Genomic DNA, 19,090 nt, shown 5'->3' with positions numbered 1-19,090 from the left:
TCTAGTTCAGGGTGCTCCCATTTGGATTACAAGGGTTACCTGCTGTGTTCATGCAATTGATCAATTAGGTGCTGCATGCACATTTGTACAAGGAGGTCCTGTTTACCTAGATGACTTTCTTATCTACAGCGAAACTATGGAGGAACATATGAAGTTAGTGCGCGCAGTCTTGGAGAAACTCAGGGCTGCTTAACTGTACACCTAATTGTCAAAGTACGAATTTCACTAGGATAAAATTGACTATTTGAGTTACTGAATATCACAGGAGAGCATAGAAATGGATCCTGAGAAGGTGTGGGTGGTCATGGAGTGGGCACCCCTGCACAGAAAGCAGTTGCAAAGCTTTCTGGGTTTTGTGAACTTTTATAGACAATTCATCCATGCTTTGCTAAAACTGCGTTATCAACCTCCTAAAGACAGAGAGGTTAAGCCAAAGACTAGCCGCCCCTCGAGTGGACAATGGAATGCCAAGCAGCCTTTAAGAAACTTAAGCAGTTATTTGCAGCTGAACCTATCCTTAAACATCCTGTCACGGTTGTCCCCTTTGTAGTCCAGGCTGATGCCAGGGAGGTAACTATGGGGGCTGTGCTATTGCAGCGAACGCCGCTGGGGCCTTACAACCCTGTCCTTAGACCTCCAGGAAATTAACTGAAACCGAAAGATGGGCAATATCGGAGAAGGAAGCATTTGCAGTCCAATGGGCCCTATTAACTTGGAGGCATTTCCTTGAAGAGGCAAAACACCCTTTTGAGGTGTGGAATGATACCATAAAAACCTGGAAGCCCTAAAAACACCCTGAAAATTGTCACCCAAGCAAATTGGTTGGGCACAACACTTTAACCGTTTTAATTTTTCCTTGTGCTATCTGGAGGGAAAGAAATTTATGCGGATGCTTTTATTTAGATTGCCCCAGTATAATAGTGCTCAGCCACAAATAATCCACCCAGTTATCCCCTCCAAGCAACTTGCTGCCCCAGTGCTCACCCGAACCCAAGAGAAAGTAGGCCTCGACCTTCCCAGTGACTTAAACTAAAAGGAGCACCGAAAAGTGATGACTGGTTCCTTTCCCACTCAAATAAGAACACCATGCGAGGTGGCCTAGCATGGATTGGCACTAAGCTGTACATCCCCGCTAGTCTTAGAGCAACTGTGCTGCAACGGGCCCATGATTTGAAAGCTGCTGGACACTGGCTTTGTGAAAACTTTTCACCTAGTCAAATGGCAGTTCTGGTGGCCCTCGTTGAAAAAGGACATAGAAACCTATGTGGCCATTTGTCCTGTATGTGCTGCTGCTAAGAGGACTCCAGGGAAGCCTGCTGGACTCCTCCAGAGTATTGCCGGTCCTAGTGCCCAATGGAAGGAAATATCTATGAACTTCATCATTGAACTATCTGATTGTGGGGGGAACACAGTCATTTGGGTGATCATGGACTTATTTTCCAAGCAGGTACACTTCATAGCCTGCTCCAAGATTCCCTCCGAAAAAAATGCTCACCAAACTATTTATCCAACATGTGTATAGATTACACTAGGTTCTTGATCGCATCATTTTGGGTAGGGGGGGTACAATTCACCTCCCACTTCTGGAGGGAGTTCTTGAAGTTGTTAGGCTCCTCCCAGGGTCTAAGCTCCACCCATCACCCTCAAACAAACGGAGCCTGTGAATGTGAGAACTCAGTTCTGGAACTGTACTTCAGGTGCTATATAAACTACCAGTAGGCAATTGGGTTGACTTGCTGCCATTTGCAAAGGTCACTTACAATACTGTAACTCGATTCATAGTAGCACTGGCTTCACCCCATTTAAAGTTGCTTCTGGTCAGGATTTCATACTCATTTCAGAACTGCCCTGGGGGAAACCCCAGATTCCTTCCTTAGTGGAATGGATTGAACAGCTTCAATGTATTTGGCTGTCACCTGTAAGGCACTAGACAAGGTACATCAAGCCCACAAAAAACAGGCTGATAAAAGAGCTAAGCCAAAAGAGTTCCAAGTAGGGGACAGGGTCTTCTTATCTACAAACTACTTACAGACTACCCAGAAATCAAAGAATATATGTAGGCCCTTTCCCTGTTGTTAGGATTGTCAATCCAGTCATTATACAGGTAGAGCTACCCAAAACCCTTAGGTGGATCCACCCTGTGTTTCATGTTAGCTTGTTGAAGGCTGAGCATGTATCTTCTCTTCAACCAGGCTAATCTGCCCTCCTCATCGAAGGTGAACAACACTCCAAGATCAAAGAAATCCTAGATTCCAGAAAACATAGGAGAAAAATATAGTATTTGGTGGCCTGGAAACATTTCCCTCCCTCACAGTCTGAATGGGTAAACACTCGGGATGTCTGGGCCCCTGAATTCTTACACCTCTTTCACACTAAATACCCTGACAAGTCTTAATGTTATTTTACTCCCCTGCATGGTGATTGCTTCTACCCTTCCTATTTTGTCTTAGGGCTAAAACCTCTTTAGATCTTGGATCCTGGATTCACAGCTCCTACTTGAATAATAGGTGGCAACTGTGGTTAGGAGTCTGGCACTGCTTTGTTTTATCCACTAAAATCCTCACCTTCCTGGACTGTTCATGATCACTCATGTCTTGGTGATAACCTGAATGGTTTACTGCAACATATTCTACAATTGGCTGCCTTTGAAGAACATCTCGAAGTTGCAACTGGTTAAGAATGCAACTACAGGTAACTTTGATATACCTACCTTACACCATTGTTGCCATAATTACACCAACACTAAGATGAATTAGCTGCTAGTATGCTTCTGGTTAGAATTCAAAGCACTAGCTTTACCTATAAAATCCTTCTTGGCATGGGGTGGGTTATTTATAGCAGTGTTTTTCAACCTTTTTGTGCAAAGGCACTTTTTTCATGAAAAAAATCACGAGGCACACCACCATTAGAAAATGTTAAAAAAATTTAACTCTGCCTATATTGACTATATATAAAGTAATTTTCCCACGGCACACCTTACACTATGTCACGGCACACTAGTGTGCCGCGGCACAGTGGTTGAAAAACACTGATTTATAGGATTTTTTCCAGTTGTTGGACTTAAAGGGATGGGGAGGAACAAGAAAGGCACACATCAGCCCCTGAAAGAATGTCATCTTATGAAACCCCATAACTTGCTCTTTCTGACCTGGCGCCTGTCCTCTGGTACACTATAGGCCCCAAAATCTGATTGGCCCTGACCCTGCCAGCTTCTCATAGACCTGGATTGCTCCAAGACCTGGGGATCAGAAGACCATTGAATGGTCTTGATTGTCCAGGTTTACACTCGGCGACCATTGTAGGTCTCTAGTCTTTGTTTAAATTGCTTTTTATTCCTTTAACGTGCTGTTAGATGTCCTGAATCGCATTCGCGAGATGGACGGCCATATGAGTCGATTTAATAAATATCACGGCGAGCAACGCTTTCTCCCGGATACCGCCGGACGCCCGAGGATAGGATCGGCCGAGCGGGGCATTCTCGTGCCTTTTTCCTGCTCGTCAGGGCACTGCTGGTCGGCGTCGAGTAGGTAACTGAGCGCCAGCTCCCTTTGTAGTTCCACTTCCTACCTTGCCGTACGAAGGGTCTCGGGAAGGGCGACACCCACCATTCAGCCAGCCCATTCCCTTGCAGTGAACCGCTCCCGCCGCCCCCTTTGCTTGCGTTCCCGCCCTAACGCGCGCGCGCACTCCCGCTCGTTGCTTCCCTCTCGCAGTTTAAGGTGCGATCCGTTTTCCCCCTCTTCCTTTACGTTTCTCGCTAGCGCGTCAGGTGCTTTGTTGTCGTCCCCTTTTCTTTTTTTCTGTCGAGAAACAATTCCCCCATTCTTCTTTTCTTCGGAGGGCGGGAGAATTTCAGAGCAGGAAATAAAATGCAACAGTGCTGCTGCTGTTGCAATGGGCACTGACTAGTCGAAAGGAAGCGAAGACGTTGCTCTTTCTGCCATCGGAGAAAAGAAGCTTCCTGTAATTCAACCGCATCGGCTCGGTTGCCTTTCACCGCCTCACAAACCTCTAACTTTCACCCTGTCTGGCGGAATCCAAACTCGACATAAATGGGTAAGTGTGAAAGTAGACAGAGCTTGGAGTATGTGCCTGACTTTCTTCCTTTCCCTCCCCCCTTTTTTTGGCTGAGATTTGCTGCGTGGCTGATCGCGAGGCAGGCCGAACCGGGGGGTCGCTATTGCTATTCGTCTCTTGTGACATTACAATAGTAATGGCAAGTATCGTGAGACGGAGTAGGACACATCCGAAGGGTGTGTCTTGTCTATCTCTCTCTATCCGTTTGCGGGAGGGAAAAGGGGCAACATCAGGTCTGTTTTCCCACCCAGCTCTGGAGACCTTTAATTGTCTGGTCTGCGCGCTGACTCTGGCCTGGGCACTTGGAAGGGTAGAAGTGGCTGCTGGTAAGCCTTGAATGAAAGCCGGGAGGCCAAATCCATCTCTTGTTATTCAAGCGCTGTCAAACAAGCACTACCATCCATTCATAAACGGAGGATAGGGAGGGAATTCCTTCCGTGGCGCCGTCGTTGCACCACACGGGTGGCTGGCATAGCGCCACAGACAGAAGACGGCTAGTTGGGAGGGGTGGTGGTGGTGAAGCAAGAGAACGAAGTAGAGAAAAGATGCCGGGGGTTGGAACGCGCGAGCGAGGCGTCCTCTCTGGCATCCGGAGAAGGAGCGCTTTTCTTGTCAGTGGTGCGCGAGTGGGCAGGCCATTGCAGAAATTAACCTCCGATATGACAGGAAATCGGAGGGAAGTGTTACCCATTTGACTTCTGCGTCTCTCTCGCTGTCTGTCTCTGTTTCTCTCTGGGACGGGAACTGTGGACTTTTCTCCCGCCTTCTGTTCCCGACACCGCACGAAATGTCTGCTTGGCTGCTTTAAACAGCATCTCCCTTCCTCTTCCTTGTAGAGATGCCTAAGGAGCAATTGGGAATGCACAACTTTGCTATCCTTTCTTTGGGTACCTACCTGAATCTGCTCCTGGGTGGAGTGGCAAGTTTTTGGAAAAGGCCCCAGCTGTTGACCCTTATTAATCTTGGCAGCCAGTCATCAGAGTTACCAAAAGTTGTTTGAAACAGACACACAGATCAAACTGTGACTGTGGATCCTTAGAGTTAGTGCTCTGGAATATTTCTTCTCCCTCTTTTTTCTTCCATCAAAATTCTAGTTTATAATCAGATATACTTGGTGAGAAAAATGCCTATTCTGAGAAGAGCAACAAAAAGGTAGTATTACATTCATTTGGGCTTCTTGCATAGTAACCTCTTCAGGAACTTGGATGAAGAAAAGTATGAGATTTGTTTGAAATCTTTTTTGTGGCATGTTAGCAAAATTAAGACATTACTCAACTATTTATATTGTTATTAGGGTTAAAGAGAAGCAGAAGTAGCAGTGCCAGGCACTATCCATCTGAAGGGCAAGAGGCCTGTTTCCTCCAGAAGAAGGGACTGCATTCAGTCATTCTCCTTTTTTTGTAAATACAATGACTCTCTGTGCAGCTGATATTCATACTATTGGAAAGTAGAGTGTGCAGTTCTCTTGAAATAGCCAGTACAGCCAACTGATTAGAGGATATTTTGGTTAAGTGCCCTAATTGTGCAGAATAAAGTATTGGCAAAGGTAAAATATCTGTTTATTTTGGGGAATTATCCAGTGTCACATAAATGAATAGGGACGAGGTTTGGGTGAAGAGGTTTTTCATGTTTGTTAAAGTTTTCAGCTATCCAGATTTATATATGCATTTTAGTTCATGTGTCCATTGCCTCTATTTTTCACTGCAGAACTTTAGAGGATCCTGTGATAAAGATTCATTCACTGTGCTGGTACTGTATTTAAAATTTAGTGCAGTTAAAATCATGCACTAGATTTCTGATAAAAGCATGTGAGGCTTAATATGCAACTTTGCAGAATGTGGCTAAATTCTCATATTTTCTAATTTTCAAATCATTATTTTTGACTTCATATGTTGTATAAAGCAAGACAAAATATACTTTAAACAAAACAACACTTAGCATAACAAAGTAATGTGTATGTAATACACATTATTTGTATGTGATACAGTAATTTTTCCTGTGTAGTTAGTATGAAAAGTGAAAAATTGAAATGCACTTCTAATGTTCTGTTCCATTTGTGGACTTTGAAGCACTGTCTATCAGAACTACACTCTCATTTTATATTATATATTACTTTATATTATGTAGTTGGACAGATGATGGATGACATTTATGGATTTATGGTTTTTGTTGGTTGGTTATGAATGGATTGTAATTACATTTGTTATAATTTTATATTTATTACTGAGTTTCTGCATTTTTTATTTTATTGCTAATCACCCAGAGTTGTATGAACTGTGTGATATGAAAGTATTATTAAATAAATTACTAAGCGATACCCTACACAGGGCCCTTTTTAAATGTTTTTGCTCACTATGGGACTTTTCTGCCTTTTGGATAAGCTTCAGTCATCTTAAACCAGAATTTCTAATAATAGAAAGTCTAATAATTTACGTAAGACACACTTCTGTATTCATGCTTTTGATGTGTTTGACTTGAATGTGTAGTTTCTTAGTATTCTTTTAAATATTTGGGGCTTAATATATTGATTGTCTATAGACCACCCACTTGTTATAATTCATACATAATAATCTTGTTCTCTGACTAAATCTATATTGTAAATTTTCTTGAAATTTATTGACAGCTCCCTATAAAATATGAATTTGAACTCTAAGAATATGAGTACAATTGAAGGATATATTTAAAACCTTCATCCCAGTTTCATTACATGAAAGAAAATAGAATATTACTAGTCCTTGATTTATGACCACATGCCCAACTGAAAGCCACAAATTTGTTCTTGCTGGGGATGGTGAAAACGAGTACCAAACGGCCCCTTTTTCACGGAAACGGGCCCGTTTTTTGCAAAAAACAGTGCATATATAGGCTTTGGGAGGCTTGTAGAGTGCTCCTAGGGGCGATGGGGTGGCGGTGGGGGGAGGGAAATGAGAACAAAAGGCCCATTTTTGCTCATTTGTGCCCTCCCCAGCCCCCAGGAGCACTTTGCAGGCCTCCCAAACCCTCTGTACCTCCATTTTTGTGAAGGGGGTGGGGTTTCAGGAGGCCAGAAATGCTGTATTCAGTGTATAAGACACCCCCAGAATTTCATTCTCTTTTTGGGGGGGGAAAGGTGCGTCTTATACTCCGAAAAATTTGACATTTGTTTTTTTAGTCCACGTTGAAGACGTATAGTAGATTTTGCTTCTGTTTTAAAGTGCTGAATCAAAACTTAGTTAAGTGTTAAAACAATTCTTTTACTCTGCATCCATTTCTTAAATATTAGTATGCTACATGAATTGACCTTATTCATAAAACTGAAAATCTCTGAAAGGCCTTCTAATCCAACCTAGCTACCTACATTAGACAGCTTATTTACTTATCTGTCAGGGATCGACTCATGACATTCCGAGCATAATAAGGTTTAAGCAAAACAAAAGTTATAAAATGGAATGATGTAGAATAGTTGTTCTTGTGCGCTGGTTAACAGAGACACCTATTATTTCAATCTACTAGTCAGATGAATTTTTTAAAGTTTTTAAACTTGATTTAATATGAAATCTTATCTACAGAAGCAAATCTTAACTACAGAAACTACACAGTTGCCATGCCACCCCAATACAATAGATGCTTCTTGTTAACTGTGTTTTGTTTCCGTTAGATTCAGGATGTGATTGAAAAGTTTCTAACTTCACTATTCATTCACGATGCCTTTTGCAAATGCAAAAAACAATTTGTCTATCTCAGAAATAATTGCGATTTCTCTGCAGTTCATTTGCTGATTACTATGCTACAGATACAAAAGGACAAATATGTTTCATACAGGGCCTTGATTTTGTGCTGTTTCTAAAATCTCCATTGTCTATATTTTCTCCTCTGTCTTGAGCAATAGCAAATAGGCAAAACCCCTTGTCTGTTCCTTCCATCAACTTCCCTTTGGTTATCATCGATGCTTCTGCCAGAATTTCTATCATTACTTCTCTATTCTAGAATCTGAGGTAAAATTCTGATCTGTTGATCTCTCATTCCAATATTCCACCCTTGTCTTTTTCATCCATGCTCAATCTGCTGTCAATATGTCCAATTTTCTTATCTCTTTGTTCGTCTTTTTCTTCAGTTTTTTGAAACCTGTCCTCATACAGTATTTCATTATCATTTGGTGGATATTCTCAATTTTTTCATCTGTTTTTCCTGTTCTTTGTTCAATATTCTTTGTTCTCTTTTCAATGTTCTCTGTTCTTGTATTTTTTGAATTTCTTGCATAATCATCTGCAATGTCACTTCCTTTTCTTTTTGGTGCTGGAACATCATCTGTATTGATCTTTTCCTCCAGATAGTAAACACTGCCACTATATAGAATCCAAGGCTTTTTTTATTAAGTTCCAAACAAGTTCACTGCAATCTTCTTCCTTTCAACTCCAAGCTTTCTTTTCACTCCAGTCCAGCTATTGATAGTACCCCAGAGGAGCACCTGTATAAACAATCCATGCTCATCCTACTATCATTTTCAATAAACAAACTCAGAGTCCTTAAAATGTAACACCAGCTCTTACTTTGCACAAGATTATCAAATGCTCAAAGAAAGGGCTTCTCCTGGATCTACCAGGGACTTTGTGATGTCCTGGGGATCAACAGGATGTGCCCTTCTCTATCACCGTCTCTATGGGACAGTTTAGGTCCAAGAGGAGCGTCCAGCAGCAGAGATATTGATGGCAATCTTGGAGCTTCAAGATCGCATGTCGTACTATCATGACATCAGCCCCGCCTCAAGATACAGTTTATGCAGTTTTGTACTACCTGTTGTGACACATAAAGAGTAAAAAAATAAAACAAAAAGACAATTGAAAACAATTAAACTCTGGTTAAAAAAACAAAAGTTTGTAAGACAGGGATTCAAATCTTTCTTGGGAACAATATTCAGTGGGAAAGGAGGAAGAAGTTTTTTTTTTAATCCAGGAAGGAAACAAAATAGTAATACAAATAAAAATTTGTTCAGATGGTTTGTATTGGATTGTTTTAATTTACTTTTAAATTGGTCTTGCATCCGAATACAGATTATGTATAATAAGTATGTGCTAGGTGAAAAGAAGAAACTTTGTTGTGAAAGATACTTTATTGTCCTTGGCTCCCAATGCATTTTAAGAGAATACAAATAACTTTCAAATAATATTTATTTAGCATGTTTCCTTCTCTTTGCTCAAATATTAACTCCAAAATGTTGGTTATTACAAATTTTCATATTAAGGAACTTCTATACTTTTGAAAGAAGTTTTTCAGATAACAGAATATGGGGTGGGGATGTCATCCATCTCCTATGGTTGAAGTAGCTTCATTGTTATATAATGAGCTGTCAAGAAGCTTGCAAAGACTGAGGAGTTCTGCTAAATCGAGAACATTGGCAACTTCATAGAGTAGCAATTGGAGGAATCCACACATATTAAGCATAAGTAGTGGTGGAAGAAATGTCCATCTGGTTTAGTTCCAAGTGGGAAGAAAGACACTGGGAACATGGAGGCTGTTTGGAAAGATGGTTTAATGGTGGACATGACCACATGATTTGAGATCCTGGGCAATCAAGGACATGGGAGAGAGGGGGGGGGGGAGAGAGATTTATACCCTCACTTGGGTTTTGAACTTGCTTCTTGTTCCTGTGAAAGAAATGTATTCTGATTGGTTGTCAGACTACCAAGAAGCCATGTAAGGGTAACTTTGTAGGTTGTCTTGAGTCCCAGGTTTAGTTGAATCTTGCTGGGTGATGTAATGAAGGGGCTTTGGGAAATTCCTATTATGGCTGAGGGCTAATCCTATCTTTGTTGGATCTTGGGTGAGGGCATTTGCTTATGAATAGATCTAGCCATCTCTTTAAGTGCTGACATGTGCTGTGGGCTATTGAGAAGGGTGGGGGCTATTAAGAGTGAGTCTGCTTCCTGCCCAAAAAAACGTGTTTCTCCATTTCTCGTCTGTTTCTCCATTCTGCCCTTTTAATATTTCCTAGAATATTTCATTTTTCTAGGAGAAGGGTGGGTGCTAACTAACTTTCTACAGTAGAAATTGCATCCTAAGAAGACAACAGTATACTTTATCCTGGAAGAGAGAATATCTGCAGTCTCTCTGAAAACATTACCCATAGTGTTATACCCATACTAAAAAAGATACTGATCTCATGAAACTATGATCTCCTCTTTATTCTTTTACCAATCTACTATTGTATCTTCAGGATAAAAACATAGGATTATGCTGCCATGATCTTGTTTCTTGTTTTGAAGTTAGTATTATATATGTTATTTTATGCAATAGTTTTACTTCCATTTTTATTGTAATAAAATATTGAAAAATATATGCGGTAAGAGCATATTTCTTGGACCTAGGGGTATAGTAGTTATTTGAGAGTTTCCCTGTAATGTTTTCTTACTACTGTCATCCAACTCTCTTCTGAAAAAACATAATGCAGTGACTGGAAGAACATTTCCCCTTTCTTTTAGGAGATTTGCAGTAAAACCTATATATAATAGCTCATTCTTTTGTTCCACATGATAGACTGTGGTTGTGATTCTGAAAAAACAAATGGTTTTAAGTTTGTGGCAGCAATAGCAATGCAGTGTATATATGCTTTTGTATTTACAAGCTGAGCATAGATTTGCAATCTTATTTTTTTCAATGTAGACTTTCAATGTAGATATTGCATTTTTCAATTATTATATATACTATTTTTGGTTAAATTACTAATGCAGTTCCAAAAGTAAAGGAGAATTTTCTTTTCAAATTTCAGCTAATTTTGTTAATATATGGCTAATTTGTTCTTTAATTCTTAATTAATAATATCCAATCCAATAAACTCTGGGCAGTTCACAAATAAAGAGCAACATAGTTAGGACCTATTTAATTGGTTTGCTCCAGGTGTTCGATGGATCTCCATTTCCAGAAGGAGCTTGGGGCTGCTCCATGAACATTGATATACAGTTCAACTGAGGCATTAGCCACCAATTAGGTTGAGAGTCTCACAACAGCCTTGGATCAAATTGTGGTTTTGCAGGCTCTCTCTGCATGTATATCCTAGAAAACCCTTTGATTTTCAGATGAGCTTTGGGAGTTGAAGCAGTGTAAGTGATTCCTAGTGTTTTGCTGAAGGAAAACAGGGTTCACCTGAGTACAGGGGAAAGCCTTTCTTAGGCATTGCTTTGTGGCAATAAGAATAGCAAAAGATTGTTATTTCTCTGCCCTTATGTTTATAGAGTGCCAGTCAGTGGCCCTGTTTAACATGGCCCTTTCCTTACCCTTAGGTAAGGAACACTTTCAGGGCAAATGGCAGGATGCTCAGATGCTGCCCGATCTTCAGGGCACCAAATGTGAATAACGCAACAAGGCCAGGGAGCCCAAACAAAATGGCGAACCCTGCATTTGACTCAGATGGAGGATTGGCCACAACTACCAGATCCAGGGCACAATCCGTCCATAAAAAGAGGCTGCAAGCTAGCCAATGCCCATCTAGTGAGGAGGAGGAGCAAACATCATGACGTTACATCATGCGGACTCGACAGTCCGAGTCCCCCGATGACACTTTTGCCCTGGATGGTCCGGCAGGACCTAAACCATCCCAAAGAGATGGTGACTGGAAGACAAGATCTTGCTGGTCGCAGGGACACGGCAAAGTCCCTGATCGACCCAAGGGAAGCGCTTCTAACCAGCAGCAAACAGGCAGCCCCCAGGCTGACATAGTCAGAGACGTCTCTGGAAAGAAAGAAGAAGTGAAAGTGTACCATCTGGTGAAGTTCTTTTTTTTACTTTTAGAAGATTGCCCTAAGAAACTTTTTTTAAGCTAAATTAGCCCTTTAAGTAAGAACAAAGCGGCGAATTTAATCTCTATTGGACTGCCTTAGAAAGTTTTTTGCTCTTGTTTGTTACGATGCCTTGTGGATTAAAGTGATTGCAACGTTTCCTGTTTTTCTGCTTGAGGTGAATGGACTGATCTTTTTTCCTCTATTTCTTTTTACTACTTTAATTTTTTTTGGCTTAATTTTTTTTTTTTTAACTTTAATAAACTTCTCGTTCTACTTGTTATAAAATTATATTAAAGATACTTAAGGAAAAAGTATTAAAAATAATTGAAATCTGCCACTTGGAAGCCTAAGTCTGAAGTTTTTTTGTTGAAACAATGTATCCTTTGTTCATTCCTATTTGACTACACTGACTTTGCAACAGAAAGGTTTGGAACTTGTTTTTAAAACCTGATAAAGACTCAAGGACATGAATAGTGTACTTCTGGTGCTTGTGGAAAATATTTTGGCAAGAGTAGGAAAAGGAAAGAAAAAGATAAGAACCCTTCTACTTTGAAAAAAACAAAAGAACTTGTGCTTAAGATTTAAAATAAAAATAGATATATTCTTTAAAAAATTTTGACAGGCTAGAGTGGCAGCAATTATCAAATTCCTCTTTTTCTTTATATATTTTTTTCACTTTGAAAAATGGAGCAATACTCAAATGAAGAAAACTTGATAATCCAAAATATTTTGGCTGGACTTCAAAACATCTTAGAAGGACTTGAGAGATTTGATAAGAAAATAGACAGACTATGGGGTATCACAGAAAAAGATGGTGGGATTGGAGCCCCAGAAATTAAAGAAGAGAATGAAAATACAGAAAACAAAGATAAGACATCAGATGAACTTATTAATGGAGTAAATGTGAGTGAAGGTGGAAAGAAGGGAAGCTGGAAAAGTGACTTTGATAATTTGGTGCTTCATTCCAAACTCCAAGATACAGGAGAAAAAGAAAGAGCGAAAAAGATGGAGTTAATAAGACAAATCTATCCAGAAATAAGTTTGACAACCGATGCCCATCTAGGGTTACTGAAAGAGATGAGATGAGGAGGCACAGGGCTCTGGACAAACAGATTGCCAGAGCAGAATGATCAAGGGAGAAACAGGGGAATAGGCCTAGTCCATCTCTGGCCTTACAGCCCACATCCAACCCTCCTGCAACTGGCCAGATTTCTCCCTCCAACTCTCCGATACAACTAGACAGCTCTCCGAGGGGTAGCTCAATATCCCCTCCCCTGTAAGCCATGGAGGGGGGGATGGACCCCAGGACCTTTTGCCTGCATAGAGCCTGCAACAAGGCAATCAGATCAAAGAATCAGATTGGCCCCACAGGCCACCTTTACACCAATTGCAGCTGGATTGCGACCACTAGAAATCCCTGACAACCTCAGGGCCATTATTTACTGGGCCATTTCCCATGGCATAGCTCCGGGCCTCCAGCAGAGGCACCCGAATGACTTGGCAAATTGTGAGATTCTGGCAGCATAGTGTCAAAATCAGTTAAACATGGAATTTCACACAACTTGGCCCAATAGACCAGAGTCACCCTCTCTGAGAAGCGAACTGTCCATCATGGGGGAGGAAGGCCAAGGGAACTGATATTTTAGAGGGTGAGGGACTCACCCTGGATATTCTGGCCTTTACGGGCCTATTTCCTCCTGCTTTATTTAGATCTTTATTATTCAAGGCCAGGAGCACAACCAGACTACGAGCAGGTTCAGCACACACTGCAGACAGACCCGTGACTCAGCAAGAACTAGAGAGTGGCATCTCCATCTTTGCTAGTGTCAGGTAATATCACAGATAAATTAAAAGCTGAGGACAAAAAATCTGAATTGACCTTACGCAAAACATTTCAATCTGTGGTTTGGGAGATTAAGGTGGCCTCCTTGGCTTCATTCTTTAACTGCACAACTCTGCTGTGGCTTAGACAAATGCAAGAGAGGATTTCTCTTCAGGACGTTAGATTACAACAGGACATAAACAAGCTGTTCATGGCCACGCAGTTCTCAGCGGACACTACTCTAAATGCTGTTAAATAAACCTCCAGAGCCCTTTCCTCCTCAGTTATGGCAAGGCAGATGCTTTGCCTTCAAAATTGGCAGATGCTTCGGCTTCAAAAATGGCAGGCGGACGCCAAATCCAAATGGAGACTAAGTATTTAAGTATTTAATAAATTTATAGGCCACCCAATCCCGAAGGTTTCCGGGTGGCTTACAGAAATACATTTCTAAAAATAAAGAATTAAAAATAGAGAGAGAAAAAAACATATTAAAAGATCACTTCATACACTCAATCTAGGCGGGGCTGGACCTCATTCATGAGGTCAACAGCCCCAGGCCTGCCGGAATAGTCAGGTTTTGGTAGCCTTTCGGAAGGCCGTGAGAGTGGGAAGGATCCGGATTTCTGGGAGTAGATCGTTCCATAGGGTCGGAGCGGCTACAGAGAAGGCCCTCCCCCGGGGAGTCGCCAGATGACATTGTCTGGTCAACGGCACCTGGAGAAGGCCCACCCTGTGTGATCTTATCGGCCGTTGGGAGGTATGCGGCAGAAGACGGTCTCGCAGATATCCAGGTCCTAGGCCATGTAGGGCTTTAAAGGTAATAACCAGCACCTTGAAACACGTTCGGAGACCGATAGGAAGCCAGTGCAGCTCGCGGAGGATAGGTGTAACATGGGTGTATCTTGGTACACCCAATATCGCTCGTGCGGCTGCATTCTGGACCAATTGTAGTCTCTGAACACTTTTCAGGGGCAGCCCCATGTAGAGTGCGTTACAGTAGTCAAGTCTTGAGGTGACGAGGGCGTGAGTGATCATTTGAAGTGCCTCCCGATCCAGGTAGGGCCGCAACTGGTGCACCAGGCGAACCTGGGCAAAGCCCCCCCGGTCACAGCTGACAAGTGATGTTCTAATATCAGCTGCGGGTCCAGGAGGACACCCAAGTTGTGGACCCTCTCTGAGGGGTGTAAAGTTTCACCCCCCAGGCTTAGAGATGGAATATCTGGACTGTCCTTGGGGGGCAACATCCATAGCCACTCAGTCTTATCAGGATTGAGTGCAAGTTTGTTCACTCCCATCCAGACCCTAACAGCTTCCAGGCACTGGCACATCACTTCCACCGCTACACTGAATTGGCACGGGGCAGAAAGATACAACTGAGTATCATCTGCGTATTGATGGTATTTAATCCCATGCCGGCGAATGATCTCACTCACTAGCCGCATCTCCCTACACAAGAAATGCTCTATTTGGCAAATCATTGGACTGATTCTAAAGACAAATGTAAGGTTTTGCCAACCATGACCAAATGACAGAAGCATCATCTCTCCCTGTACTTTCGTAGGCCAACATTTTGAGTCTCAGACAGCGACTTTAACTCGCAATAGAGGTTTTTTCCACCGCAGGATAGACAATCTGACAGATGCTCCTGATTTCAACTCCAAGGTAAACGGCCCTTTCATGGTAGAGGTGGTCGCCCCTTCTGCAGAACCAGGTAATTCCATACCCAGTTTTCTCAAAGGTGGGCGCTTAGCCTTATTTGCAGACCTATGGGAAAATATTACCTCAGACACCTGGGTCCTGAATAGTCAAATTTGGCCTCAGACTGGAATTTCTTTCCACACCCTCTAATTTCTTCAGAAACTTCCTGTCTCCAACAGTAGAGAGAAACAGGATCTAATTCAATCAGCTATCCATCACCTGTTGGAGATAAAGGCCGTAGAATTAGTTCCGCAGGCCTACAGAGGTCAAGGGTTCTATTCCAACCTCTTCATGGTTCCAAAGTCTTGGGGGGGGGGAGTGCAATTCTAGATCTGAAACATTTAAATTATCATCTAGTATACAAGAAGTTCAAAATGTCTTCCCTTCGTTCAATCCTGGAAGGCATTAGGGGTTGCAATTTTCTAGCATCCATAGATCTAACAGAGGCATATCTCCACATCATGATCCTACCAGAACACAGGAGATTCCTCCAGTTCTCATATGTTGGAGTTCATTACCAGTACAGGACTCTACCCTTCGGGTTGGTATCAGCCTCCAGAGCCTTTACCAACATTCTGGCAGTACTAGCTGCTTACCTACATTCAATCCCGGATAAGACTCTAATGTTACCTGGATGATATACTCATCCAAGTAGGTGTCCCCCCCCCCCCCCATTGGGCATTTAAGGACCTGAATTTGAACATTAACACTCTATAGACCCATGGTTTCTTGGTTAACTTCGAGAAGAGCCATTTAGCTCCCACAACTCAATTACTGCGATAATAGACACCAGTACAGGGGAGGTGCACCTTTCACAGGAATACCAGGACAGCTTAGTGACCTTGATTCGACACATTCACAAGGAGTGCAGGGTTCCCATAGTTCTTCTTTCAAAGCTATTAAGGAAAATATCTTGCATAGACTTAGTACTCTGGGTGAGGCTTCATGCTAGGATGTTACAATGGTTCTTTCTCCCTTACCAGCGGAGTGGATGCAGTGCCTCCGGTGTTTTGGTCAGAGTATCACAAGTATTAATCTCTCTGAGATGGTGGATTTCCCCAGTGTTGACAAGGTGGTCACATTCAGGGAGCCCAAAAGACTCACATTAACCACGGATGCAAGTCTGTTTGGCTGGGCGGCCCTACTAGACTCTCACCTGGCCCAGGGCCAATGGTCTCAATCAGAACTGAGACACAACATCAATTGGTTGGAGCTCAGCTCAGCTCATCTGGCATTATAAAGTGAATGGATTAAGGTAGCAAGAACCTGAAAATGGGGCCCAAGAACAGTGGTCGGTTTATTGGAGGCTGGTGCTTGGGCCGATGTGGGTGATTCCAGGATTACAATTAATCTACTAATCTATTCTTTGTATTACAAAATTTGATTACAACTTAAATACAACAATGTCAGAACCAAATACCAAGATGAAGAAAATAACATCATATGCGTCTGCAACAGCCACCCCGCCCAGTTCAATGACACAGAAAACAACAGGCACAGTAACACAACAAGACAAAGCTATTAAAGAGCTAAGAAGTATGTTGCAAGACATACATGCGGATCTCATGGAGCATATAAATAGGGTAGAAGAGAAAATGGACAAGGTGGAAGATGAATTGAAAGAAGTCAAGGAAATGATGGGGAAAAACGAGCAGAGACTGCAGAAGATGGAAGAAAAGGCAGAAATAACAGAAAAAAGTGGAGGAGATAGATTATAGGCTGACAGCAATTGATAAAAAGCAGGATGGAACCAGTGTATTTGGGGAGATAGAAAGATCCGAAATCTATCTAAGACTCCAGAACATAGAAGAGGAGAAAGGAGAGAATTTAGCAGAGAAGATCACATAAATTCTCTCAGTGGCTACAGAAATGAGTAAGGAATATATCCTAGGCGGAATGGATGAAACTTTTAGAGCATATACAAGATATGCAATGAGAAACAACTTGCCCAGAGAGGTATATGTAAGATTTGTCAAAAAAAACCCTCTAAAAATTGAAATACTGCAAATGAAATGAAATATTGCAAGCAGCAAGAAGCACCACCATAAAATACAACTCTAGAGAGATAGTGATATTGAAGCAAGTCCCAAGGAAGGCCAGAAAAATAAGAAAGGAATACCATTTTCTGATTAAGAGTCTGATAAAAAAGGGGTGAATTTTAGATGGCTTGTTCCAGAAGCGATTTTGGTAAACTGGCAAGAACAAAGGTACAGACTAGATACACTAGAAAAAGTAGAATTATTTTATGAACAACATATAGCAGCACCGGAAGGAATGCTGGTAAGAGAAGAGGGAGGAACTAAATGCCAGGAAGCAAAGGGAAAAGATCAAAGGAAGATGGAGAAAGAACAGGAAGAGAAAGCACTAAGAGAAAGAGCAAGGACCAAAGAGACAAAGGAGCAGAGGGAGCTAAGAATGATTAGATTAACTAAACCTATAAAGACATGAAGAAATAAAAGTAATCTCCATTAATATAAATGGATTAATAAAAAGAAGAACATTCAACAAATTAGAGAAATTGAAATAAGACATTATATACTTATAGGAAGTACATATTAGAAAGCAACACAGAAAATGTTTGGAACAGGCAAATCTAGGAAATTTATATATGACTCTGGCTGACCGAAGCAAAAAGGGAATGGCATTATATATTAGAAAGACAATACAATCAAATAAAACTTTTGAAGAGGGGGAGGGGAGAATAGTGATGATGGAATAACATGAGAAAGATATTATTAGTGTCACTATATGCCCCAAATGACAAGCAAGAAGAATTTTTTGGGAACCTACACAAAAAGATAATAGAATATAACTATGAAGATATATGTATATTAGGAGACTTTAACGCAATCGTAAATAATGGAATAGACTATAAATCTACAAAGATGAACAAGAAACTGAGAAAAACCCTACCCAAAGCATTTTTCACGATGGTGGAAGAATTAAATTTGCAAGATATTTGGAGAATAGGACACCCAAAAGAAAGACAATATACATTCTACTCAAACAGACATTTCTCATGGTCAAGAATTGATATGATGTCGTGCTCGCTTCGGCAGCACATATACTAAAATTGGAACGATACAGAGAAGATTAGCATGGCCCCTGCGCAAGGATGACATGCAAATTCGTGAAGCGTTCCATATTTTTCACACAAGCCCAAGGTTGGGGGGTGGGTGGGCTCAGGTGGGGAAGGTGGGGGAGGGGAGGTAAATATTTGTAAAAACCTTTTTTTTAAAAAATTCAATTAAAAAAAGAATTGATATGATGTGGATGTCAACAGAGCTAACACTCAAAACATTTAAGATAGAGATAGATATAAGCACATGGGCAGATCATAATCCAATAACAATGACTTGGAAGGGACAGAGGAAAAAGTGGAGATGGACTTTAAATTCAAGAATATTGAAAGAAAAAAGTTTCCAGCAATATATGGAAAAAGAATTGACATATTTCTTTCAGGAAAATAGAAAGGAAGACACATCATTATAGAATGTATGGGACACTTGTAAAGCATATATCAGAGGCCTTGCAATGACATACTTAGGGAAAAAGAATAGACAGAATTTTTTTTTTAAAGAAGTTGGAATCAGAGTACAAAAATTTGGAGATGGAGCTGCAGAAATACCCACAAAATAAAAAAAGTAAAAAATATGATGGAACTGTTGCAGCAGATTGTGGTTAGTAATCTACTTACGAAAGAGCAGGACTTGAGACCACAAAAGTGAGAGAAACAGGT

General features: G+C 41.3%; 1 protein-coding gene and 1 non-coding gene across 7 annotated transcripts in view; both read left to right on the top strand.

The window, feature by feature from the left end:
- The first annotated feature begins 3,695 nt into the window (after positions 1-3,695).
- The window catches only part of SH3KBP1 (SH3 domain containing kinase binding protein 1), a 202,541-nt gene continuing 187,146 nt past the window's right edge, over positions 3,696-19,090 (top strand). For 2 of the 6 annotated variants that reach the window (XM_087726412.1, XM_087726410.1), the window contains exon 1: positions 3,696-4,056. In XM_087726412.1, coding sequence (XP_087582538.1) covers positions 4,053-4,056 — 4 coding nt within the window. In that variant the 5' untranslated portion in view covers positions 3,696-4,052. The remainder of the gene's footprint in view (positions 4,057-19,090) is intronic. The other 4 variants (XM_087726411.1, XM_087726409.1, XM_087726415.1 and 1 more) reach the window with 3 other exon arrangements.
- On the top strand, positions 18,395-18,501 carry LOC148043330 (U6 spliceosomal RNA). The gene has a single exon (XR_015698261.1). It is a non-coding gene; the product is annotated as a U6 spliceosomal RNA (small nuclear RNA).

Source organism: Thamnophis sirtalis, unplaced genomic scaffold (assembly GCF_051295495.1).
Source record: "Thamnophis sirtalis isolate CommonGarterSnake01/CBP01778 unplaced genomic scaffold, rThaSir2_p1.2 scaffold_12, whole genome shotgun sequence".
Classification (NCBI taxonomy): Eukaryota; Metazoa; Chordata; class Lepidosauria; order Squamata; family Natricidae; genus Thamnophis; species Thamnophis sirtalis.
This window is presented reverse-complemented; position numbering and strand designations above follow the sequence as displayed.